Source organism: Manis pentadactyla, chromosome 1, assembly GCF_030020395.1.
Source record: "Manis pentadactyla isolate mManPen7 chromosome 1, mManPen7.hap1, whole genome shotgun sequence".
NCBI classification, from domain to species: Eukaryota; Metazoa; Chordata; class Mammalia; order Pholidota; family Manidae; genus Manis; species Manis pentadactyla.
This window is the reverse complement of record NC_080019.1, coordinates 192,348,389-192,374,610: the sequence shown is the minus strand read 5'-3', so window position 1 is coordinate 192,374,610 and position 26,222 is coordinate 192,348,389. Positions and strand designations below refer to the sequence as shown.

General features: G+C 37.2%; 1 protein-coding gene across 2 annotated transcripts in view; it reads left to right on the top strand.

Annotated features, from left to right (window-relative positions):
* The window catches only part of DSCAM (DS cell adhesion molecule), a 713,077-nt gene that overhangs the window by 422,700 nt on the left and 264,155 nt on the right, over positions 1-26,222 (top strand). For both annotated transcript variants that reach the window (XM_057504762.1, XM_057504765.1), the window contains exons 7-8: positions 5,310-5,606; positions 6,340-6,615. In XM_057504762.1, the coding sequence (XP_057360745.1) occupies positions 5,310-5,606; positions 6,340-6,615 (573 nt within the window). The remainder of the gene's footprint in view (positions 1-5,309; positions 5,607-6,339; positions 6,616-26,222) is intronic.

Below are 26,222 nucleotides of genomic sequence, written 5' to 3'. Positions count from 1 at the left end.
CCAAAAGACAAAGATCTTGAGGGACCCCAGATGTTAGAATGAATAGGTAAGGGCTTTAAAGCTTCTGTTTGAAATGTGGTTAAAAACAAAGGAAAATATGAGCACAATGAATGAACATCTGGGAAAGATCTGCAGAGAAAATGAATGAAAACTATAAAAAGGAACCAAGAGAAATGAAGAAAAGGTCATTGCACTGGCTTTAGTGGAAGACTGGAGAAGGATAAAGAAAGGATCAGTGACCCTGAAGGTTAATTAAAATAAATGATCAGTTTGAAGCAGAGAGAGAAAGAACACTGAGAAGAAAATGAGCAGAGAATCAGTGACATGTGAGACATTTATCAGATTGCCTGACATCTATATAATTAGGCCTAAAAAGATAGGAGACAGAAAATGGGAAAGAAAAAATAGTTGAAGAAATAATTTCACCAAGCTTGGTATAAAAAAATAAAATTACAGATCCATGAAACTCAAGAAACCACAAGAAGAATAAATACAAATAGTACCACATGCAGGCACATCAGAGTCAAGTTGCTGAAAATCAAAGATACATGGGAAATCTCAAAATTTTGAAGGGGAAAAAATATTATGTAAAAAAGGATATCAGTACAAATGATGGATGACTTCCTATCAGATATTTTAGAGGACAGAAAACAGTAAAGAACCATCTTTAAAATATTGAAAAAAACTTGTCCACCTAGTGTCCTACATCTATCAAAAAAGAAAAAGTCTCTAAAAATTAGGAAAAATATAGTTTCAATAAACAAAAACTGAAAGAACATGATGCCAGCAGGCCTGCACATTAAAAAGTGGTAAATGAAATCATTCTAGGTGAAGGGAAATGACCTAAAATGAAAATTCAGATCTATAGGGACAAAGAGCATGAGAAATGGCAGTAAATATGTTAGGAAACTTTAGCAAAATTATTTTTTCTCTTTTAATTTCTTTAAACAATTAAAAAATTATAAAATTTTAAAGTTTGATGATGTATTATAAAGTTTATAACATAAACAGATGTAATAACACAAGGGACAGAATATAAATTAGTTATTTAAAATTATTTGTTCCAAGGTTCTTATATTTCACATGAAGTACTAAATTTTAACTTTTAGTACATGTGATTAAAATTATAGAGATGCATACACATATACATATTAGTATTAATATACATATAGATATTTATATGGGTATGTATCTCTCTGTATAAAACTCAGTTTGAGTTTATCTCCTAAATGTAAAATTGGCAAAACTTTAAAAATGACATGTATATATATATGTAAGTTAGCATATTAACAGAATAGAGAAAAATCAACTGATGACCTCAGCATATCCAGAAAAAAATCATTTTACAAATTCAACATGCATTCAGAATAGAGAATTCTTAGCAAACTAGGAATATAGGGAATTCCCTTGACCTGATAAACAGCATCTATGAACAATCTAGTTAAAATTATGCCTAATGGTTAGACACTCAATATTTTTCATTTAATATTGGGACCAAGGTAAGGATATTCACATCTATCCTTTCTATTTAACATTATAGTAAAAGTCCTAACCAGGCATGATTAGGAAATAAAATGTATAATCTTGGGAAAGGTAAGGCTTCAGCTGTCTTTAATCACTGATTTTGTTGTTTACATAGAAAATCCCAAGAAATCCATAAAACAATTTCTACAGGCATAAGCTGGTTCAGAAATTCATAGGATGTAAGAACCATATACAAAATGCAACTTTATTTCTATATAGCAGGAACAAACCATTTGAAAATGATGTTTTAAAATTTTCATTTCTATTAGCATAAAACATAAGACACTAAGGAATAAACATGTTGAAAGATTTCAACATGTAAAACCATATGACACTGCTAATATGAAGTTATGTTGACCTAAAAAATGGAAAATACATACCGTATTCAAGGATTGGAAAACCAAATATTTGTAAAGTAACAATTCTCTCCAAAATGATCAGTGTAATCAAAATCAAAATCCAACAGTTTTTATAGACTGATTTAAAATTTATATAGAAAAGTGAAAGTCCTGTAGTTTAAGTTGATTTTAAAATATGGATGTGGAAAAGTAGAGGACTGAGAATCACTCAATCTTGAAAAAAAGAATAACGTTGAAGGATTTATACTACTAGGTTTGAAGACTTACTAGAGAACTATATTAAACAAGATATATATATATATATATATATATATATATATATATATATATATAGCTCAATGGAGCATAAAGATGGCCCAGAAGTATGCCCACACAAATATAATGAATGAATTTGCAAGAGAATGCATAGGTATCAAGAGGTAAAGGAGAGTCTTTTTGAAAAAACAGTATTAAAACTACTCACAGAATATATGATAAAAAAATGAATATCAATCCCTACCTCACATCTTATATCTTACTTAAAATTTAATTTGCTATGAATTATACACCAGGATATAAAATCTAAAACTGTAAGGTCTCAAAAGGAAAGAAGAATTATCATTTTGGTGTATATTAAGCTTACTTAGAATAAAGAAAACACTAAATGTTAAAGAAAAAAAGATGTCTTTAAGAAAATGAAAAGACAACCACAGACTGGAAGAAAGTATTTTACACACACACACAGACACACATATAATATGTACTATATATGTGTGTGTGTGTGTAACAAACGTGTAATTTATCTGACAGATATATTTCATCATTATAAGATGTCTGATGTAATATACATAATTAAATTCAGTATACATAAAGAGCTACAAATCAACAACAAAGATAAACAATCTAGATTAGAAATGGGCAGAAGATTTGTGCAAACATTTCACAAAAAGAGGCACACAAATGACCAATAAGCACATGAACTTCCATGGTGTTTTTTTCCCAAAATGCATGATCTGTGTCTAATGATGAAGAAACAGACAGACTTGGTTGGAGCAACTGGCTACAAATTCTTCAAAAATAGCAGTCAATAAATACAGAAGAGACTTAAGAATGTTCCATATAAAAGGATGCTAAAGAGACATGACAAATAAATATGATTTGTGGTCCTCATTGGACAGGGGAAAACAGTCCTAAGGGACATAACTAGTCAATTGGCAGACTTTCAATGTGAACTAGACTATAGATAATCATACTGTTCCAAAGTTACATTTCTTAGTTTTAATAACTGTACTGTGGTCATGCTAAAAGATGTGCACGTACAGAGTATGCATTCTGACTATGGATTTGCAGCCCAAGAATGTGCAAAACTAATTCACGGTGATGGAGAAGAATGCACACCTGTGGTAGGTGGGGACTGATTGAAAGGTGCCTCCCCAAGGTGGTGGGTGATGGAAATGTCTTACACCTTGATCATCTTGTTGGTTGCACAGGTGTATAAATTTAACAAAACTCATTCTGTTTGTACACTTAACATCTGTACATTTCACTGTATGTAAACTTTATATATATATGTATATATATATATATACATATATATATAAAACCAAAGAACAGTTTCCTGAACAGATTTTTTAAAAAGACTTGAATTTTCAGTGCTTAGTGTAAAAATCAGTGCCAAGAAATTTACAGCTGAACACATCCTGAAAAAAAAGTTAAATTGTAAGTCCAAGAAAATAACATCAACGTTGCTAAGCATCGAGGGCTGGTTATGTACAAAGAATAACAATCATGATGACGTCTAATTTCTCTGTAAATTAAATGCAGAGCATGTTGAAGCAGCATCTGTACTGTTCTAAAGGCAAGAACATAGGTTCTTCATTTTAATATTGTGAAATTTTTTTCACCTTTGATAGTAAAAGAAAGATATTTACAATCCAAAGATACTGAAATATGCTACTTATAAGTGCATCTGGGGAAAAAAAACAGATTTGAGGGCCCTCTCCAGACTCCCATGAGTTGGAATGAAGAAGTTAAGATTGAGGAATGTGCAAATGAAAAAGGTGGCAGAGGGCTGCAGGGAGGCACCGCAGAGCAGCGCCCCCAGCATGTGAGCCGGCACAGCGGGCCCTGCGGCTACGACGTAGGCTTTGTTTTCGGGTGATGAAGAGCTCTTTCTTCCTGGGTGCTTAGAAGCGCTCAGCTATCTTTCTGTGACAGAACAGCAATCTATCTTCAATTTTGTGTCCGCCATTTCTTTTGCTTATCTGCACTGTCTAATTCATCAACAGTGAATACATAGAGCTTTTATAATAACAATTTAAAACTAAAAAAAAAGTTAATCATTATCTTTCATTATGAGATAAGCCTTTAACATTTTAGAGCACACTTTTCTTAAAAAAAAAAATACCTCCCCCAGCAAAGTTTACTACAAGCCTCATAAATCCTGGTACAGGTGATCACAATTATGTCAGAATGACCCACTTATGCCTAAAAAAAGGATAACAATGTTGATTTATACCTGAGACTAGTGGGTGTATCTGTTGGTGACCTTTTCTTCTCTTGATTTTCATACATTTTTATTTAATATGCGGGTATCTCTCTCTTTTTTTAATGGTGAAACCCCCCCAAAAGGCATATGTGATTACTACCATACAGTTTGAGGGAAATAGGCCACATATGCAATACAAAAATAATAGAATATGAAAGCGGCAACTTCCCTAAGACTAAGAGATGAAGACCCTAGTTTGCCTGGGACAGTATCGGGTTGTGCCTATTCTCCTGGTATAATTCTTTGCTTCATTCTCAAAAGTGTCCCAGATGAGATGATAAATATATGACCACCCTACTTAAGATACTTCTAGAGATATTTAATATATGCTGGAAGGGTCAAACTTCATTTCGCTCCTATCCATTCTCAGAGCCGTCATGGAAATTTACATGCATTTACCATTTGTCATTAATACTATAAAGCATACTTATTATTAGAAAATGAAGAAGATGAGCTAAGTCTCAGCTTTTCCTTAATTCTTCTCAATAATTCCCTGGTAAGCAATCCTGTATGAACTCAGGAGAAGTAGAAAGCTAAAGTGACCTTTTAGGGTGTGGATTTCCTCTACATCTGTAACTTAGTGTGAGGACCTAATGGTTCTCAGTTGTAGACTTCTTGGGAGCTGACATTGTTTCACACGAACATCTGAGTTGTGTTATTATTCTTAAGACAAACAGGAAATATATATAAGCAATTTATTAAAACTTGCTAGAACTATTTTTGCCTATGTTGAAAATGCAATCTTGTTCTGACTGGAATTCAGCTTTATCAGTAGAACCAGACTGTTTTGTAGTGTTTAATAACCACTGCAGCTGTCTCCTGATCATTAAATAAGCACACTTGGAAGTTGTTTAATTATCTGTATGTGCCACTTCCTTCCCTCATTTGTTTTCCTGCAGATGGAACTCCCAAAATTATTTCTGCCTTCAGTGAAAAAGTGGTGAGTCCTGCAGAACCAGTTTCCCTGATGTGCAACGTGAAGGGAACGCCACTGCCCACGATCACGTGGACCCTGGACGACGACCCAATTCTCAAGGGCGGCAGTCACCGCATCAGCCAGATGATCACGTCGGAGGGGAACGTGGTCAGCTACCTGAACATCTCCAGCTCTCAGGTCCGGGACGGGGGCGTCTACCGCTGCACCGCGAACAACTCGGCGGGAGTCGTCCTGTACCAGGCTCGAATAAACGTAAGAGGTGCTTGTCAAATCAGCTCCTCAAAAAAACACACATAACTCATTGGAGTGGAGAGGAGGGTCTCTGCATGCACCGAGCTGAGTCTTGGAATGCCAAAACGGACTAATTGTTGCTTCCCATTTCCTACCCTTTCCTTCCTACTCAGGAATGGCACTGACTGGGGTAGCATTGGAAATGGCATTTTGGTTTCTTTAGTCAGCTTGTTTCCTTGTTTTACTCTTAGATCTGTCCACGTGGTCTTTCCTTTCCTGGTTTACCCTCTGCATGCTCTTCCCTTCCCCCTCCTCTTCTGTTCTACTGCATTCATGGGAAACCTTCATGTACATGGTATTTTAACTTACATTCATAGTGCAACATGGCATAACCCCCATTGTCATAATCTATTTTATAGAGAGAGTTAAACAATTGAATTGCCCTGACGGTTTTTACAAAAAGAGCCTGATTTTTCAGTGCAGACTACTCTTTATTGATTAAATTGTCTTCTATCTTGCAATTCAGAACATTGGAAGAGAAGTAATTGGTAAAGTATTTAACACATTCAATTCATGTGAAAGTAATGAAACTAAAAGGGAAAAAAAATCCTTTTTGGTAGAAAATTCCAAATGCAGAAAAAATAATTCAAGATGTTTATATGAAAATAATCCACATTTTTTACTCAAGGAAAAGTGTACCCATGTCCGCACATGAGATGTACCCTTAAATTATTTTCAAGAGTCTCTTTGCATCTCTCCAGGGCCCGCAAGCATTCGACCAATGAAAAACATCACAGCAATAGCAGGACGGGACACATATATTCACTGCCGTGTGATTGGCTATCCGTATTACTCCATCAAATGGTACAAGAACTCTAATCTGCTTCCTTTTAACCACCGCCAAGTAGCATTTGAGAACAATGGAACTCTCAAACTCTCGGATGTGCAAAAGGAAGTGGACGAGGGAGAGTACACGTGCAATGTGCTGGTTCAGCCACAGCTCTCCACCAGCCAAAGTGTCCACGTGACAGTCAAAGGTATGGCGCCTTCCTCTCTGTCTCACCATTGCTTACTTAGCTCAGCTCTTTCTTCAGACTAGGTTCATCTAAGAATCTGCATATTTAGAGTAGGACAGTTATAAAAACGAGGGATGATAGAGTACAGGACATGTGCTGTTCCCTTTACTGCTGCATCTTCACAAGAACTGTGGTTGATACATTTTCCTTTATGTGTGAATTTTTGGCTTGATTTTCCAGGAGACATGCATTAGTAACGTTACTGTAGAAAAAAAAAAATGCTCCGTTGGCTTGGTTATCTAGTCTGACAGATCATTTCAAAGCACAGACACATTTCCTTTGACTTATGATGGGAGTATGTCCCCATGAACCGATTTGAAGTTGAAAAATCATTGTCAAAAATGCATGTACTACACCTAACCCCCAAACCATCCCAGCTCAGTCTAGCCCACCTTAAACATGCTCAGGACACTTATGTTAGCCGTCTGGGCGACAGCATCTAACATAAAGCCTATTTTATAATAAAGTGTTGAATACCTCGTATAATTCATTGAACACTGTTCTGAAACCGAAACTAGAATGGCTGCACGGAGACAGACTGGTTATGAGCGTTTCGGTTGTTCATCCTCATCATCACGGGCTGACTGGGAGCTGTGGCTCATGGCTGCTGCCCATCATCACAAGAGGGGGTCACACCACATATTTCTAGCCAAGGATGAGATCCAAATTAAAAATTCAAAGTACAGTTTATTTCGAATGCATATAGCTTTCACACCCTCATAAAACTGAAAAGTTGTTAAGTCAAACCATTATAAGTTGAGAACTGTCTGTATCTTTTTTCCTAAAAACTCTTAAAAGCAAGTTGTTTTAGAATCCAACTGGGAGAGATTTTCTGTAATGGATAAAGGCTACAAACAAACTTCTCATCTTGAGTAGATGAGCATTTTGAAGCAAGAGCATAGGAATTTATGATTAAAGGACCCCGTAGAAAATGTTCTTGTCAAATTATTCTTTCATCATGACATCATAATATGGACTATTATGGAATCTAACCATCAGGATGGACTTTGGAGATCATGCAACTCAATCCCAATATTCTTCTCAGTAAGGACCGATAAAGTGACAAGACCCACCCAAGGACACGTAGCTGTGTAGTGATAAACCCTTAAAGTAACCTGATTTTTGCATTTCCCAAGTCAGTTTCCTCAGCTGAACATCAAACGCAAATTTACCTTTCTAGGAACTCCTATAAATACACAAACATATATATAAAATACATACACATAATGTATTATATGTTATAAAATATGTATTATATATTAGAGGCACTTTCATATAAATAATTTGAATCTTTATTAAATAACCACAAGTCCTAAGAGTTTTCTCAAATCATTAGAAACTCTTGGTAACAGACTGACTATAGCCATATCGTTTTGTGGTTAGATTTATTTCTTCAGCTATCATTTATGGAACATCTGCTCTATGCCAGGCACTTCTCTAGGCATTGAGGAAAACATGGTAGAAATATACAAAGTCCTTTCCATCTTGGTGATCTCCTTCCATGAGGAGAGATGAACAACAGAAAATTAAGTGAATAAACCAGAAAATACTTTACAGTATTCAACATTATACAGAGAAATAAAACATGGCAGTATCTTACAGATTAGCTGCAATGGAGAATTAGAAGCCATGTTAATAAATTTTGCAACTCTCTATGCACCAAAATTCACTGGTCTGTGATGCCCTTTGAATGACTGTTCTAACCACACATTGTTTTGTAACATGATAAGTTGATCATTTTTAAATTATTGGTTCATTGAACTATGCAGATTTTCCAAATATTGGCACATTCATTATAAAATATGGAAATATCAACCTGATTTCATCAGAAAGGATTTAAGTTTTGGAAAGCTGTCAAACTCATGGTGGCAGATATGAGTTCTCCAAAATTCTATTTTTTCTTTTGGAAGTTTAAACTTAATTATTTCCAATAAACATAGTCAGCTGTGACCATAGGAATGACAGGTTCATTTTTTTTTTCTTTTTCAGGAAAATTTCTGCCAATACACAAGGTTGAATAACTATAGTTTTTAGAGAACCATTCTTTGAAGAAAAAAATGGAATTCTAAGAAAAAATGGCTAGTTGAGCTTGTAACTCAAATAATCTTACAAATACTTTGCTTTAAGAAACCACCCAGCTTAGTAGGCAGAAGAAGTTGGCATTCTTCCTACTTTGTTACATAGAACATAGAACATTAAAAATGACATGAACCCAAGGGTCAAAATTTATTATTTTTATGGCTTCATACAGTGTCTTTAATTAAATTGGTTAAAAACAAAACAAAACTAGGAGACTATAGTGGAGAACAATACAATTGATTACTAGTAAATTTTGGTATCCGCATCATGTTTGTACTAAGGTCCCTTTGTGCTAAGGTCTTTTTGTGCTAAGTCTTATCCCACCATTACTTTTGTGCATCTATGAAAATAACAACACAATGCAAAAGTCAAATGTCTTAGCATTATAATGAAAATGGTGGTCTTCTTGCATCCCCCTAAAATGGTCTCAGTGATCTTCAGGGGTCTTCAAACTACATTTAGAAAACATCTATTTCAGTGCTAAAAATTTCATTTATTTTTAATATTTAACCATTATGAATGATGCATCAAATGAACTTATTTATGCAAAGGTTTTTGTTTACATTTAAGACTAATTCTTTCAGGAAAAATTGCCAAAAGTATGACCATTGGATAAATGGATATAACTTTTTTAAATTAAGGTATCATTGATATATAATCTTATGAAGGTTTCACATGAGCATCTTTGTGATTTCAACATTCACCCATATTATCAAGTCTTCTCCACACCATTGCAATCATTGTCCATCAGCATAGTAAGATGCGATAGAGTCATTACTTATATTCTGCATGCACTACTGACTTCTCTGTGACCTACCTGTATCGTGTGTGCTAATTATATTGCCATTAATCCCCTTCTCCCTCCCTGCTCACCCATCCTCCTTCCCTTTGGTAACCACTAGTCCCTTCTCAGAGTCTGTGAGTCTGCTCTGTTTTTTCCTGCAGTTTTGCTTTGTCGTTATACTCCACAAATGAGTGAAAACATTTGGTACTTGTCTTTCTCCACCTGGCTTATTTTACTGAGCATAATACCCTCTAGCTCCATCCATATTGTTGCAAATGGTAGGATTTGTTTTCTTTTTATGGCTGAATAACATTCCATTGTGTATATGTACCACCTCTTCTTTATCCATTCATCTACTAATGGACACTTAGGTTGCTTCCATTTGGCTATTGTAAATAGTACTGCAATATACATAAGGATGCATATGTCTTTTTGAATCGGGAATCTTGTGTTCTTCAGGTAAATTCCTAGGAGTGGAGTTTCTGTGTCAAATTGTATTTCTATTTTTAGTTTTTTGAGGAACCTCCATATTGCTTTCCACAATGGCTGAACTAATTTACATTCCCACCAGCAGTATAGGAGGGTTCCCCATTCTCCACATCCTCACCAAAATTTGTTGTTCCTTGTCTTTTGGATGTTGGCCATCCTAACTGGTGTGAGGTGATATTTCATTGTAGTTTTAATTTGCTTTTCCCTGATAGTTAGCAATGTTGGAGCACCACTTCATGTATCTGTTGGCCATCTGAATTTCTTCTTTGGAGAAATGTATGTTCAGATCCTCCACCCATTTTTTAATCAGGTTATTTGTTTTCTGGGTGGGGTGTTGAAGTGTGTGATCTCTTTATATATTTTGGATGTTAATCTGTTATTGGATAAGTCACTTATGAATATATTCTCTATATTGTAGGATGCCTTTTAGTTCTACTGATGGTATCCTTTGCTGCACAGAAGCTTTTTAGCTTGATGTAGTCCCATTTGTTCATTTTTGCTTTTGTTTCCCTTGCCTGAGGAGATGTGTTCAGGAAAAAGTTGCTCATGTTTATATTCAAGAGATTTTTGCCTATGTTTTCTTCTAAGAGATTTATGGATTCATGACTTACATCAGGGTCTTTCATCCATTTTGAGTTAATTTTTCTGATGGAGTTAGACAATAATCCAGTTTCATTCTCTTACATGTAGCTGTCCAGTTTTGCCAACACAGTTGTTGAAGAGGCTGTCATTTCCGCATTGTATATCCATGGCTCCTTTATCATATATTAATTGTCCATATATGTGTGGATTTATATTTGGGCTCTCTATTCTTTTTTTTCCCTTCAGTATCATTAATATACAATCACATGAGCAACATTGTGGTTACTAGATTCCCCCCATTATCAGGTCCCCACCACATACCCCATTAGAGTCACTATCCATCAGTGTAGTAAGATGCTATAGAGTCACTACTTTCTTCTCTGTGCTATACTGCCCTCCCCATGTCAGGCTCTCTGTTCTGTTCCATTGATCTATGGGTCTGTTCTTGTGCCAGTATCAAATTGTCTTGACTACTGTGGCTTTATAGTAGAGCTTGAAGTTGGGGAGCATAATACCCACAGCTTTATTCTTCTTTCTCAGAATTTTGGGGTCTTTTGTGGTTCCATATAAATTTTAGAACTATTTGTTCTAGTTCATTGAAGAATGCTATTTGTATTTTGGTAGGGCTTGCAATGAATCTATAGATTGCTTTAGGCAGGATGGCCATTTTGACAATATTAATTCTTCCTATCCATGAGTATGGGATGTATTTTCATTTATAGGTGTCTTCTTTAATTTCTCTCATGAGTGTCTTGTAGTTTTCAGGGTATAAGTCTTTTACCTCCCAGGTTAGGTTTATTCCTAGGAATTTTTTCATTTTGGTACAGTTGTAAATGGAGTTGTGTTCTTGATTTCTCTTTCTGCTAGTGTGTTGTTAGCATATAGGAATGCCACAGATTTTGTGTATTAATTTTGTATCCTACAATTTTGCTGAATTCAGTTATTAGATCTGGTAGTTTTGGGGAGGGTTCATTGGGGTTTTTTTTATGTATGATATCATATCATCTGCAAACAGTGACAGTTTAACTTCTTCCTTAGCAATCTGGATGCCTTTTATTTCTTTGTTTTGTCTGATTGGCAGGGCTAGGACCTCCAATACTATGTTGAATAAAAATGGTGAGAGTGGGCATCCTTGTCTTGTACCCAATCTTGAAGGAAAGCTTTTCACTGTTAAGTATGATGTTGGCTGTGGGTGTTTCATATACCCTTTATTATGTTGAGGTACTTGCCCTCTATACCCATTTTGTTGAGACTTTTTGTCATGAATGGATGTGGAGTTTTGTGTAATGCTTTTTCAGCATCTATTGAGATGATGTGATTTTTTGTCCTTTCTGTTGATGTGGTGTATGATGTTGATTGATTTTTGAATAGTGTACCATCCTTGCATCCATGGAATAAATCCCACTTGATCATAATAGATGGTCTTTTTGATGTATTTTTTAATTCAGTTTGCTAATATTTTGTTAAGTATTTTTGCATCTATGGTCATCAGGGATATTGGTCTGTAATTTTCTTTTTTTGTGTTGTCTTGGCCTGGTTTTGGTATTAGAGTCATGCTGGCCTCATATATATAATGAGTTTTGAAATATTCCAAACTCTTCTGCTTTTTGGAAATCTTTAAGGAGGATGAGTGTTAGGTCTTCTCTAAGTGTTCGATAAAATCTGGCAGTGAAACCATCTGGTCCAGGAGTTTTGTTCTTAGGTAGTTTTTTCATTACCATTCACATTTATTGCTGGTAATTGGTCTGTTCAGATTTTCTGTTTCTTTCTGGATCAGTCTTGGAAGTTTGTCTTTTTCTAGAAAGTTGTCCATTTCTTCTAGGGTATCCAATTTGTTAGCATATAATTTTTCATAGTATTCTCTAATAATTCTTTATATTTTTGTGTTGTCCATGGTGATTTTTCCTTTCTTATTTCTGATTCTGTTTATGTGTGTAGGCTCTCTTTTTCTCTTGATAAGTCTGGCTAGGGGTTTATCTGTTTGCTTATTTTCTCAAGGAATCAGCTCCTTGTTACATTGATTCTCTCTATTCTTCTCCATTTTATTTATTTCTGCTCTGATCTTTGTTATGCACCTCCTTCTACTGTCTTTGGGCCTCATTTGTTCTTCTTTTTCTAGTTTCATTAATTGTCAGTTTAGACTGTTCTTTTGGGATTGTTCTTCTTTCTTGAGGTAAGCCTGTATTGCAGTATATTTGCCTCTTAGAATGGCCTTTGCTGCATCCCACAGATTTTGCCTTGTTGAGTTGTCATTTTCATTTGTCTCCATATATTACTTGATCTCTGTTTTTATTTGGTCATTGATCCATTATTTCGGAGCATGTTGTTAAGCCTCCATGTGTTTGTGGGATTTTTTGTTTTCTTTGCAAAATTTATTTCCAGTTCATATCTTTGTGATCTGAGAAGCTGATTGGCACAATTTCAATCTTTCTGAATTTACTGAGGCTCTTTTTGTGGCCTAGTGTGTGATCCATTTTGTAAAACATTCCATGCACACTTGGAAGAATGTTTATCCTGCTGCTTTTGGGTGGAGTGTTCTGTAGATGTCTGTTAGGTCCATCTGTTCTAATGCATTGTTCAGTACCTCTGTCTCCTTATTTACTTTCTTTGTCTGGTTGATTTATCTTTTGGAGTGAGTGGTATGTTGAAGTCTAGAATGAATGCATTGCATTCTATTTCCCCCCTTTAATTCTGTTAGTATTTGCTTCACATATGTAGGTACTCCTATATTGGGTACATAGATATTTATAATGGTTATATCCTCTTGTTGTACTGACTCCTTTATTATTATGTAATGTATTTCTTTGTCTTTTGTTACTTTTGTTTTGAAATCTATTTTGTCTGATATAAGTACTGCTACTGCTGCTTTTTTTCTCCCTGTTGTTTGCATGAAATATCTTCTTCCACCCCTTCACTCTTAGTTTGTGTATGTCTTTCTGTTTGAAATGAGTCTCTTGTAGACAGCATATAGATGGGTCTTGTAGGTGGTGCCCTCTAGTGCCCAGAAGCTCTACTCTCTGGAGCTGCCCAGCACCTGGAACAATGGCAGGGGTCACAGGCATGTGGCAACAGCACTTGCTGGGAGGAAAGACCTCTTTACTGCTTCCCAGCTGCTGTGTCTACCTCCGCTTCCAGGTCCAGTGAGCTGTGCAAGCAGGGAGGAGCCTTTGTATTATACCCCTGTAGCTGCCATAGGCGAGGTGGCCTGGCGTGATGACAGGCAGCAGGTGTGCAGACCAGTGCTTGCTGGGAGGAAGGAGTGGCAGGTTGTGTATCACAGTAGAGGGCCACAGGGTTGTGTTGCCAGACAGGGGGATGGAGCATCTGAAGCTCCTGAAAGTTCCTAACCTGCTGGGCTGAGTGTGCTGAAACGATTTTGTCCACCTGTCCTTTTTCCTGAAGAGCAAGCTCTGGTAATCTTTGCCGCTTTAGCACCCCTGTCACTGTTGGGAAGTCTTTCAAAGTGCCCTCCCTTCTTTTGTCCTGGAGTGGCCAATTGTGGGTACCTGTTCTCCACAAGTGGCTGGAATCTCAGTCTCTCCAAGTATTCTGTCTGTCTTTGCTTTCCAACCCCACTAATCTCTAGAGCACCATGTAATGTGGGTTTGTACTCCCAGAGCAGATCTCCAGGGCTGTGTATTCAGCAGTCCTGGGCTTTTACTCCCTCTCTGCTCCATTTCTCTTCTTCCCACCTGTGAACTTGGGTTGGGGGAGGGCTTGAGTCCTGCTGGATTGCAGCCTTGCTACTTTACCCTTTTCTGTGAGGTATTCTCTTTACCCCACAGATAGGCAGTCTGTTCTGCAGTCTTTGCATCTCTCTTTCAGGATAAGTAGTATTTGCTATATTTTTGTGTTATGTGTGGATTTAGTAGGAAGTTTCTGCCTTTCTTCTCACACCACCATCTTTTTCTCCTCCCAAGAATATAGTTACTTTAATGCCAATTGTTAGGAAACAAATAAAATTTGAATCATTAACTTTTATTCTTAAAATTTTACATACCAGCATAAACCAATGTATTAATCCTGAGCTTTTTTATTTTAAGTGACAGAAACCAATTCAAATTAGCTTATGCCCAAAAGGAGAAGTTATTGGCTCTTATAATCAATATATCTATGATTTTAGGAAAAATTTAATCAAAAATTTTGTTTTTAGGAGTTTATTTTCTTTTAAGCATACAGTGTGTAGTATAATCATTTTCAGCTCCTTTGCAAGGACTACTAAACAAAAGAAGGGAAACATTATTTTGTGCAATATTTCATTATATTGCCTGGTTGGAAATGGCTGGCTGTGAGTGGGGCCATTGTTGGGATTTGGGATTTGTAGTATTTTACAGGACGATCAGGGAAAGCTTCATTGAGAAGGTGAGATTTGAGCAAGTATGTAGAGGAGTACAAGATAGCCAAGCAGATGTCTGGGTGAAGAATATTCTAGGCAAAGGAGATGGATAGAACAAAAATGAGCATGTGCCTGGCAACTTTAAAGAATAACAGAGAAGCTAATGTGACTGCAGCAGACTGAACCGTGGAATGTCAGTAGGGGATGAGGCTAGAATTAGCAGGGCCATTTCATGTAGGCCTTAGTACAACAGGGCTTGGGTTATAAGGACTTGAGTTTTCCCTTTACATCAGATAGAGGCATTTATTGGATGATTTCAAACAGAGATGTCACAGGGCCTGACTTAGGTTTTGCTTCTGACTTCTTTGCTGAGAATATGCTAAAGAGAAAGAAGGGGCAAGCAGGTCCAGCTATTAAAAGGTTCGTCCAGGTGAGAGGTGTGGTGGCTTGGACCAGGGAGAAAGCAGTGGACGTGGAGATGGCAAATAGGAGACAGATCCTGGATATTTCTAAGGTCTACTCAACAGGATTTCCTACTGGACTGGATGGAGGTGTGAGAGGCTAAAATTTTGGCCTGAGAAATGTAAAGAACAGCATTGGCATCAATTAATTCAGCAAAAGATTCAGTGATACAGCTTAAAGGAAGAAATTAGGAGTCCTGTTTTTGATGTGTTGAAGTTGAAATAGACATTAGACAAATAAGTGGATCCATTAGGTAGGATGTTGGATGTGTGACAGTAGAATTTAGGAATCTGGGCGGTAGCTTTGGAGCCACCAGTGAGTAGATGATGTGTAAAACCACGTGCCTAGGGGTGGCCATCAAGGACTTTGTGTACCTCACTGCAGATTTCAATTTCACATCATCAGAAGTATCAATCTATTAGACTCAAAATGAAACCTACTCACCAAGTATCTGAAGGTGAAGTCTGACAAAAATTCAAACAAGGACTGTTTGAAATTTAAATCTGTGTCCTTAAATTTCCTAGATTAGAAAGAATCAGTGCATTGACCACAACCCTGTTGTTTAAAAATGCAGGAGCCTAAAACAAACTAGTGTAGAAGTGATTACTGATGGTGATGGAGAATCAAGGGTGCATTCAAAGCAGACTTTGGGAGGGGTGGAGAGAGCATAGGCCCTGGGCAGGCCTCATCCAGACCCTTCATTGGCATCCGAACCTTCTCTCTGCCTCTTTGATCCATCCTCTGCACGTTGGCTTAATTCCCTCAGAGCAGCTTCTCCATATGGCAGGAAAATTGACTCTGGATATGTCTGGACTCACAAGCGCACAACCTATCATGGAAAAGAAAAGAGACCTTTCCTGACAATTTCACGTAGGAAAATCCTAGAGTGGGACTCTGCTTGGCTCTCTGCTGGCCACTGGCCCATTCCTGAGCCTGTCACTGTGGCCAGAGCTATGGGGTGCCTGCCTCCATCCACACCCCCATGCCAGGGAGAATATTGAGTTATCAAAAGAAAACAACAGACCTTACATGCTGTCTCAAGTAGTGAATTAAAATATGAACAGGGATGATAGTGACTTAAGACTATGTACTCACTTGACTTATTAAAATGCACTCAATAAAGAAAGGCCCCTGAGCAGGCCCATACCTCAGAAAATCAATTCTATCTAATAGCTAACAATTCTGCCTGAAAGAAACTAACCCTAAGGAATATTAGGCAATGGAAGACAAAGTCTTCCAGATGTGAGATGGTATTGAAACCAAATAGATCTCTGTGAAATTTACAACAGCCAAGTGAGCCGAGCGAGAGATACCCCTGGCAGTCCCTAACAATGGATGACAGATCAGATCTGTCCATGGCCCCCGCCATATGAGATTATCAACACTAACACAAATTTGGTGGTTAGTGTTGAAGATAGTAAGTGGTATCTTTGTGCTTTGTCCCCTAACAGGGACAGGGTGCTGCACAGTTTGGCATAAAAATTCTGCTTCACCCAGACATGGGCTTGACTTTAACAATGGGTTTGCCAAGAAGTTGGGAATATAGACTTTGCTAAAAAAAAAAAATGTGTCCAGTGGGTGTTCATTAGATGTAAACTGACTTTTTGTGCAAACATCTGGGCAGAAGAGAGAGCATATACTTTTTGTTAATCATTGCTTCAAAACAAATGTTCTTTTATTTGAAGGGGCATTTTCTAAACTAAATATAATTGTTGACTCTTAATACTGTGATTCCACCTTACTTTCATTTTATTCTGTGTAGAAAAATGAAGCTGTAGATAATAAAAAGGGAAGTTGCAGTCTGGATGGATAGGGTTAAGCCTGCTTAAGAACTTCCTTGATGAAAAAGAGTAAGTTCTGGATTCCTGTGTGTCAGCTCAGGGCCCCGTCTTTTCTTCAGTCATGATCACATGCATTGCATTCTAAGATGTTTAGAATAATTTAGTTTAAGGTGCCACTTGCATTTTTTGCCTAAAATAACTTCTAACTTTCAATATATGTAACAGTTATACACCGTTAATTATCTTAGTCTCTATTCAGATGTCATTAGAAAAGTCATAAACAAATTGACTTCTGAACATTTAAATTTGAATTTTAAAATTTTTTGAAATGAAATATATAAATTAAATCATGCTCTAGTGGTCAGGATGGTAGTCCATCAAAGCTTTAAAAAATTTAATAACCTTGACTATTTTCAATTATGATAAAAATCATGATCAGAGGAAAGATAAGGAATCAAATGGATTACAGGGAAAGACAGAATCTTGGGTCTCCCTGCATTTCCAGACTGAAAGACAGTCTTTCTTATTTTACTCACATAAATATAGCTCCATTATCTTTCCCGTTAGACTACACAGTGAAAATTTTACAAGATGGAATATGAATGCCTCAAAAGTTGGCTACCTTTGGAAATGGGCCACTTTTTTACCATCAATAATGTGGTACACTGTGATATCAAACCATATTTATCTTGATTCTAAGAAGTTCTTCTTTGACCCTGAATAGAGTGGCCTGTGTGTGTGCGAGTGTTTAGAGTTAGATGACACTTGGAACAATACTATTTTTTAGTCATATCTTTTTCAGTAATAGTCATGAGCCTTTGTTTATTTTGTAGCATATTGGGAAATTTGAAGAAAATCTCAAAAATTGATGTGAATAACATTGCAAATACCTGAAACGTCAGCCGTTCTGAAGTAAGCTCGCCAGCAGCACAGTTTTGCTACCTTCAGCCATGGAGGGAGAAAATAAAGTCAAAACCCCTTCTTTCACGTCATTTCAATTTAACAAGCCGCATTACATTTAACACATTGCCAAGCTTTTGCTTTCTCATGTCAGGTGCTATATTGAACTTGAACAGTGCCTAATTGACTATTATAATTGCTGGGGACCAACACTGCCAGGAAAGTTAATTGGCTGCTGTATAAAAATGTCACCTTCTATTTATATTTATATAAAACTTTATAGTTTACAAAACACTTTGATATGTGTAATCTTAATTAATACTCACAGTGGCTGTAATGTAGATAAAGAATCATCAGAGAAACAGAATAAGAGAGAGCAGGAGACTTGCTCAAAGTTGCCCAATAATGTATTCAAGACTCAAATATACTTCTCTAGGATCCAGTGCAACCCCATGGTGTGTTTTAGAAACATAATTGGTGTTGCAGTGGGAAGCCAGGATTGAACTGAGGAGATATGAAGGCAGATAATCCAGGAAGAGACTTGGGTTTCTGGAGCAAGGAGATTATTTAAAGTAAGGACATGAGATGCTGATGACATAATGCCAGAGACAGAGAGATGGTCACATTTACATGGAAGAGACAAGAAGGAAGGAATGGATTTGGTAAGCAAGAAGAGGTAAGGACCCACGAAGACTATGAAGTTCTAGTCTGGAGGATGGAGAGGCTGAGCTAGGGAACCTGCTAAACATGAGTGGCTTAGGCAAGTCGTCTGAAGGGTAAGGCTGGCTAAAAGTGTCTGTGGACCGCCATTCTGGATTCAGACCATGGAACCTCTGACGTACGGATTTAGAGGGCTATGGTTCATGGAGGCAGGTGGTTGAAACTGTAAGTGGGCAAGAGTGTGTAAGAAACATCAAATTTTCAGAATTATGTTATATGGGTTTTTAATATTAATGTTTGCTAGTAATGAGATGAAGTGATGGTGCTAAAAATGCACCATTGGGGATCCCACACATTAGCTCTTTCCTATAGCACTTCATTTTTATATTTGCCACACTTCCCATTCTAATTGAAGACACATTTTTATCATGCCCTGCTGTAACCTCAAGAAGATTCAGGTGTCATTGGCAGTCTGTGGTATCTTTGTGCTTTGTCCCCTAACTGGCACAAGGGGCTGCACAGTTTGGCATAAAAATTCTGCTTCCCCCGCGGCTTTCTGTCCCATGCTGCATCCTGCAGTATTGCTGTTGGTGCAGTTGGGGAAATGATGCTAAATTCAAACAGCGCTGAGAGCGGTCTGCTCTCCTCCCATCTCTGAGTGAGCTGCCAGGAGGGCCGCCTTCCAATGGTGTCATTCTTCAGGGGCTCCTGAGAGCTGGTGTCACCTGGCACAGGCGGAGGTACAGCTCTGTGCCCAGAGACAAGCTGGGCGGTGCTCCCCTTCCCACATCCCCACATTTGCTCACTTGCTCTTCCAACCAGAGCACCACCAGCTTTCACTGGGTTCCAAACCCGGCCGTCAGGAGTGGGTGGTCTTGTCTTGATCACTTCCGTGCACTCTCCTGCTCTCTAGCTACTGGAGTCACTTATGTCACTGTTGATAGAAAACATGGCATTTCAAGGTGGTTTTTCTCTTCTAGGTGCCTCATTAAAATGCAGCAATGTTTAATATGGGGTCCTGTTTGCTGGGGTCTTGTATGGCCATAAATCTTAGTCATTCATAAGATTCATAGTTTCTATGATGATAAATATGGGAGAAAATAGATTTAGAATGGGAACATAAAGGGGTCACACTAAATGTGGAATCCTTTTGTGGTTATTGATGATTTCAAATTGGAATTTTTACTCTCTTGTGTAATTTAATATCCCAGTGCAATGAAGAAAGGCTGATCAAGTGGTGAACTTCCACTGTCTCTCCTTTCCAAGCATTCCTGTTTAGTTCAACAGAATTATATAGCTTATACACATGTATATATGACATAAATAATATTTATAGGTATTATATGTATTTATATAAATATATTCATATATAAATGTACATTCATGGGTTAAAAATTTGTATAAATATCTGTATCATATTCATGTGTAGATTGATATAAATAGGTACATATATCATATAGATAGAAGATACAGTGATAGAACCTCAAGGAACTTGGAGTTCATCTGGACAAGATCACCATGTGGTTCTCAACCCTCCCCATGACTATGTACCCACATTTTTCCAGACTGTCTGCACATGGTCTGGGCAGTGTCCACTCAGCTATAAGCCCTTCCCAATTCCACATGGCCATGAGCACCAGAGAGTTCTTCTCCCTGTTGAATACGAATCTACCTTCTCTAGCTCTTTCCTGCCTTTCTGGTTCCATTATTCCCTCCAGGGAAGCCCTGAACAACTCTCCCTCTTCTCCACAGAGGCCTACCAGATGGGGACAGCAGTGCACCGCTGCCCTCTGGCTGGCTGCCTCTCACACCCACTTGTTCTACTGTTTTCTAACACACTGTTCAGCAACCCCTTTCCTCTGTAGGACACACTGAGGGGTCTCTCTACTCTTAGAGAAACACAGTCTTCTAAGCATTTTGATGTCTAAATGAGGGACATAAGAGCATTCCCTCCATCCTGAAAATAAGACTTCTTTGTTGTGACCCATGTCCCACTGTTGAATCCCTCCATTGTGTTCATAAACAAGTGAAGGTGCTGCAGGTGCTGCTGACTGGTCAGTAGGTAACTATTTTGTTTTGTCAATATTTTGTTTATATCACACCATAGTTATCATTCAGCCATGCAAATTCCTTTTGGTTTTATTTTAATTGATCCTTTCCTTTTCTTAACCATCTACCAGTTCTGGTTTCTCTTTGTCACATAGGCACATATTTATATATACATAATACATTTATTTTAAGTATACTTTCTGTGTCCTTAAGATATGTATAAAAATGTATATAATAAACACATGGAAAGTAAACACTTAGGTGGTCCTCCAGCTCTTTGGCTCTGTACATAATGCACAGTACATATCCCTGCAGATGTTCTCATGTATTAAGTACAGGAACAGAGTTAGAATTGTTAGATCATAGAATGTATCATAATTTCACTAGTAACTGCATCACAGCCTCCAAAATGCCCCTTTATACTGCCACCAGCCATGCATGAGAGGTCACATTTCCCCATATCTTTTCCAGTAATTGATAGTATCTGCCTTTTTAGCTTTTGAAAATCTAGTGGATAGAGAGTAGCATTTTATTTTAATTTGTTTTTATCCAATTATCACTGAGATTGAGCAGCTCTTCATACTCTCATTAGATATCTGGGTCTCCCCTCTGTGCATTTCCTTTACCCATTTATCCATTAGCCTTCCTGCTATTTCTTTCTTCTTTTTTTTGTAGTTATTCAATGTAAAGTGAATCTCTTCTTACTTAGAAATGCTCATGAGTAGCTTTTCCAAGACTGTCTCTGTCTCTTAACTTTGTCTTTGATTGTCTTTATGGGGATCTTGACTACAAAGTCTCTGAGCTTACAAAAAATACACACCTATATTTTTTTTCTGTATTTACTCTGTTTATATTTCCACTGCCCACATTCAGGTCTTCAATGCACATTGAGAGTTGTAGATATAGTAGAAGGGGGTGTCTGATTTCTTCATTCTCTAGATATTGAGTTGGTTTTCCTCATACCATTTATTAAATGACCCATGCTTTCCACTTATCCCCATATGCCAAGATGACATGGTGTTGTGGTTAGAGGCAATTTTACTTCTGTGAAATGTATTGAAGCTTTCTCTATGACTGTTTCATCTGTTTTTTTTAAGTTTGTTTTTCATATTTGTTGGGCCTAAAATACATGTTCAATTAAATTTAATAATTATATTGTGTTTCATCTCTAGATTTTGGGGGGGATTATTAGTCCCTTCATTGGTTGATTATGAATCTGGGTGTTAATATTGCCAAATATAATTGTTGATTTACCTGTTTTCTTCTATAATCTCTGATTTTTTTTACTTGAATTTTCTATTATGTGCTTGAAAATTACTCTTCTTGCTTCTTTGTTGCACATTTCCCTGGCAGAGCTTTTCCCAATTCTTCAACTCCTGTTTTTCTGTAGCTTTTGTTTTTTGATATTGCCTGAATCCAGTTTTTAATCCAGTGCATGTGTATGACTTTTGATGCATGCTTAACACATATGTGTTTAATCTTACATCAAAAATAATTTTAGTCATTTTAGATTTTAGTTAAATCAGTAATTCCATATTTTCCATTTACTCCCTATTTCTTATTCTCTCTCTCTTTACTTTGCACTAGATAGAATCACTGAAGCACTGTCAGAGAATTAGGTTCATCAGCTCTGTTGATAGCAAGAAGTCATACATAGGCTGCAATCCTATCTCCATGCATGTGAATTTCCTTTTATTAACTATTCAGTTTAGCCACAAAATGTGTTAATTTATTCAAGAAAGAGTAAGTTGTTTGTTATGAGGATTTATCGAGGCATGGAAACAAAGTATCTTGGCTTTACAGACCTGAATTTTTTAAGTTATCTATCTGCAAGTGACAAAAATACCTGGAATATGTCGCTGTGTACTTTTCACCCAAGGAATCAGAACATGTCAGTGCTGAGAGCCATTTTGTCTGATTCCTGAGCCTGAGGAAATTGAGACAGAGAATTGAGGAGACTTGCACTGGACACACAGCCTTCCTGAAAGAGCAGAGAGCTGTCCATGCAATCTGTTCGGTGGATGTATGTTAATGGGAATATTGTGTGGATAGAATATAAAGGGACAGCTGTTTTATTGGCCCATTTTTAGTCATTTAGCAGTATTGCTCCTTCATTACACCACTAATTTAGTGCCCTGAAATTTGTCAAAGTAATTTAATTGACTTACAGCTTTGTGGAAGTATGATAACTACCTTTTGGTACCCTTGTCTTCACTATGAACTATTTCAGCATTTTGCTCCAAAAAATTCATCCACTTCAAGTCAGGTATAGATAACAACCAAGGTTCTAAATAAGGATGACCTTTCTATGTCAAGGTCATGAAACATACTTCTCAAGTAAATACCCTGCTATCTCTAATAATGCTTGTGAAGAAGCTAACTGAAAAGAGAATGTTTTCAAATGAATGCCAGTGATTCTATGCATCTGGTTGTCCCTGTCATTCATCCAGGCTGTCATCACCTCAGGTCAGAGGCATATGGCTTTGCTTCCATCAGTAGTCCATATAAACAAAAATGGAATAGTTGCACGCATCTGGAAGAGTCTTTTCTCCCCCTTTGGGAGAGGTAAAACCTGAGCTATGTTTCACTTTCTTGATGCTATGATGAGTCAAATGGCTTTTCTTTAAATATTAGAGATGCAGGTTCATTTGGGTTCATCAGAAAACCACTTAGTTTCACTACTAAGACTTCTATGTAAACATGTTGCCATTTTCTTTAGTTTGAAGAGACTCCAAGTAATAAATATAGCAGAGCAGTTCTCATGAATTCTCAAGTTGTCCATCATTTTTCAATGTTAAAGAAATGCTGTTTGTTTCAACATAATATGATTATGTCTATAAAACACTTTACATGAGAAACCTTGGAGAAGCACCTCGTATGATTAAAAACCAGAATCACTTCAAGGAACCACCTGGTTCCTTCCACCAGATCCCCCTGCAGGCATCTGGCTGAACACAGTATAGGTGACCTATTTTTCTCAAAAGTGCTCTGGAAGGAGATACTCTCATGCTTCTCACAGTTGGTCTTAGTGTTTTTCATCCCCAATTTCAACCGGTTGTCTTTTCTCTTCTTTATGTCTAATTTGCATCTTTCCAGCTGATAAAAATAAAAGTTCCTTTTTCTTTTCATTACAATTCTATGTTATACCTTAAGGACTTTTTTCTTCCTAATAGGTTTTTTTTTTTTTTTTGTAGATAATTATTTTTTTATTGAAGGGTAGTTGACACACAGTATTACATTACATTAGTTTCAGGTGTACAACATAGTGATTCAACATTTATATACATGACAATTCTAGGTACCAGCTATCACCATACCAAGCTGTTACAATATCTTGACTATATTCATTACATCCCGGTTACTTATTATTTTACTATTGGAAGTGTATACTTTTTTTCTTTTTTTTTTTTTGTGAGGGCATCTCTCATATTTATTGATCAAATGGTTGTTAACAACAATAAAATTCTGTATAGGGGAGTCAATGTTCAATGCACAATCATTAATCCACCCCAAGCCTAATTTTCATCAGTCTCCAATCTTCTGAGGTATAACAAACAAGTTCTTACATGGAGAACAAATTCTTACATAGTGAATAAGTTCTTACATGGTGAACAGTACAAGGGCAGTCATCACAGAAACCTTCGGTTTTGCTCATGCATTATGAACTATAAACAGTCAGTTCAAATATGAATACTCATTTGATTTTTATACTTGATTTATATGTGGATACCATATTTCTCTCTTTATTATTATTATTTTTAATAAAATGCTGAAGTGGTAGGTAGATACAAGATAAAGGTAGAAAACATAGTTTAGTGTTGTAAGAGAGCAAATGTAGATGATCAGGTGTGTGCCTGTAGACTATGTGTTAATCCAAGCTAGACAAGGGCAATAAAACATCCATGTATGCAGAAGATTTCTCTCAGAACGGGGGGATGAGGTTCTAAGCCTCACCTCTGTTGATCCCCAATTTCTCACCTGATGACGCCCCTGCGACTGTGCCTGTCTTAGGTTGTTCCTCCCTTGAGGAATCTTACCCGTCTCTGGCTAACCAGTCATCTTCCAGGGCCATACAGGGAAATGTGAAGTTGGTAAGTGAGAGAGAAGCCTTATTGTTTGAAATGGTTAGCTTTTTATTTCTTTGCATATTTATGCCCTGTGGCTTCTATGCCCAGCATTTGTCTTGAGGTATCTCTACCACTTGGAAGAATTATGATACTCGGTAAATTTGATATGAGGCACGAATTCTATTTAAGGGTTGTAATTAGGAAGGAAGAAGAAAAGCTATAGAAGTAGCAGGCGGAAGAAAACATGGGAAGATTGATTATTTCTTTGACATATCTTCTTGTAGAGTAACTTCAGCATGTATAGGTTTTAAGCTACTACTTAAATTGCGCACACACATTAACATAATAGGAGTATAGTTACATAACCAAAGCATACCTGTAATTACCAGCCATCTCCAGTGAAACCAAGAAAACCAGTTAGGCACCTTAGGCATTTGTGAAAACTTATCTATGATATGGTGGATATTGTCCAACTGAACTTGAACAGTCTGAGAGAAATCAGACAAATTAAAACAACCCATTCCTGGGGAATGTTCACATCCCTTATGTTCTTTTAACAGTAAATAGTCTGTAGTTGTAAGATTTTGGAGCGCTACAATTTGCACTTCTCCTAATTCTTGATTGAGTTCCAACAGTATAGATCCAGTCAAATTTGTTGTTTTACTGTATGCACAGGCCAGCTTAGATATCTCCTTCCTCATTCCCATGGCAAGTCCAGGAGCTGGTGGGATGAGTGCATCTACAGCTGTAGCAGTGCATGGATCTTTGTTTGGGTTTTTTGATGATCATCTTCTGGCATGAGTCTTCCAGAGAGTGCTGATGTTGGAAGTTCTTTTTCATATTGTATCTTAGTTCATTTTCGGGGTAGCTCAATTAGGCTTTGATCCTCTGTATAAACACAAACAGACCCTTTGCCTACACTTTTATATGCCCTTTATACTCGTGTAGAACTCATTGGAGGTTACCACACAGGAACTGCCCCCCTTTTTTTTTTTTGGTATCACTAATCTACACTTACATGATGAATATTATGTTTACTAGGCTCTCCCCTATACCAGGTCCCCCCTATAAACCCCGTTACAGTCACTGTCCATCAGCATAGCAAAATGTTGTAGAATCACTACTTGCCTTCTCTGTGTTGAACAGCCCTCCCTTTTCTCCTACCCCTCCATGCATGCTAATCTTAATACCCCCCTACTTCTCCCCCCCCTTATCCCTCCCTACCCACCCATCCTCCCCAGTCCCTTTCCCTTTGGTACCTGTTAGTCCATTCTTGAGTTCTGTGATTCTGCTGCTGTTTTGTTCCTTCAGTTTTTCCTTTGTTCTTATATTCCACAGATAAGTGAAATCATTTGGTATTTCTCTTTCTCCACTTGGCT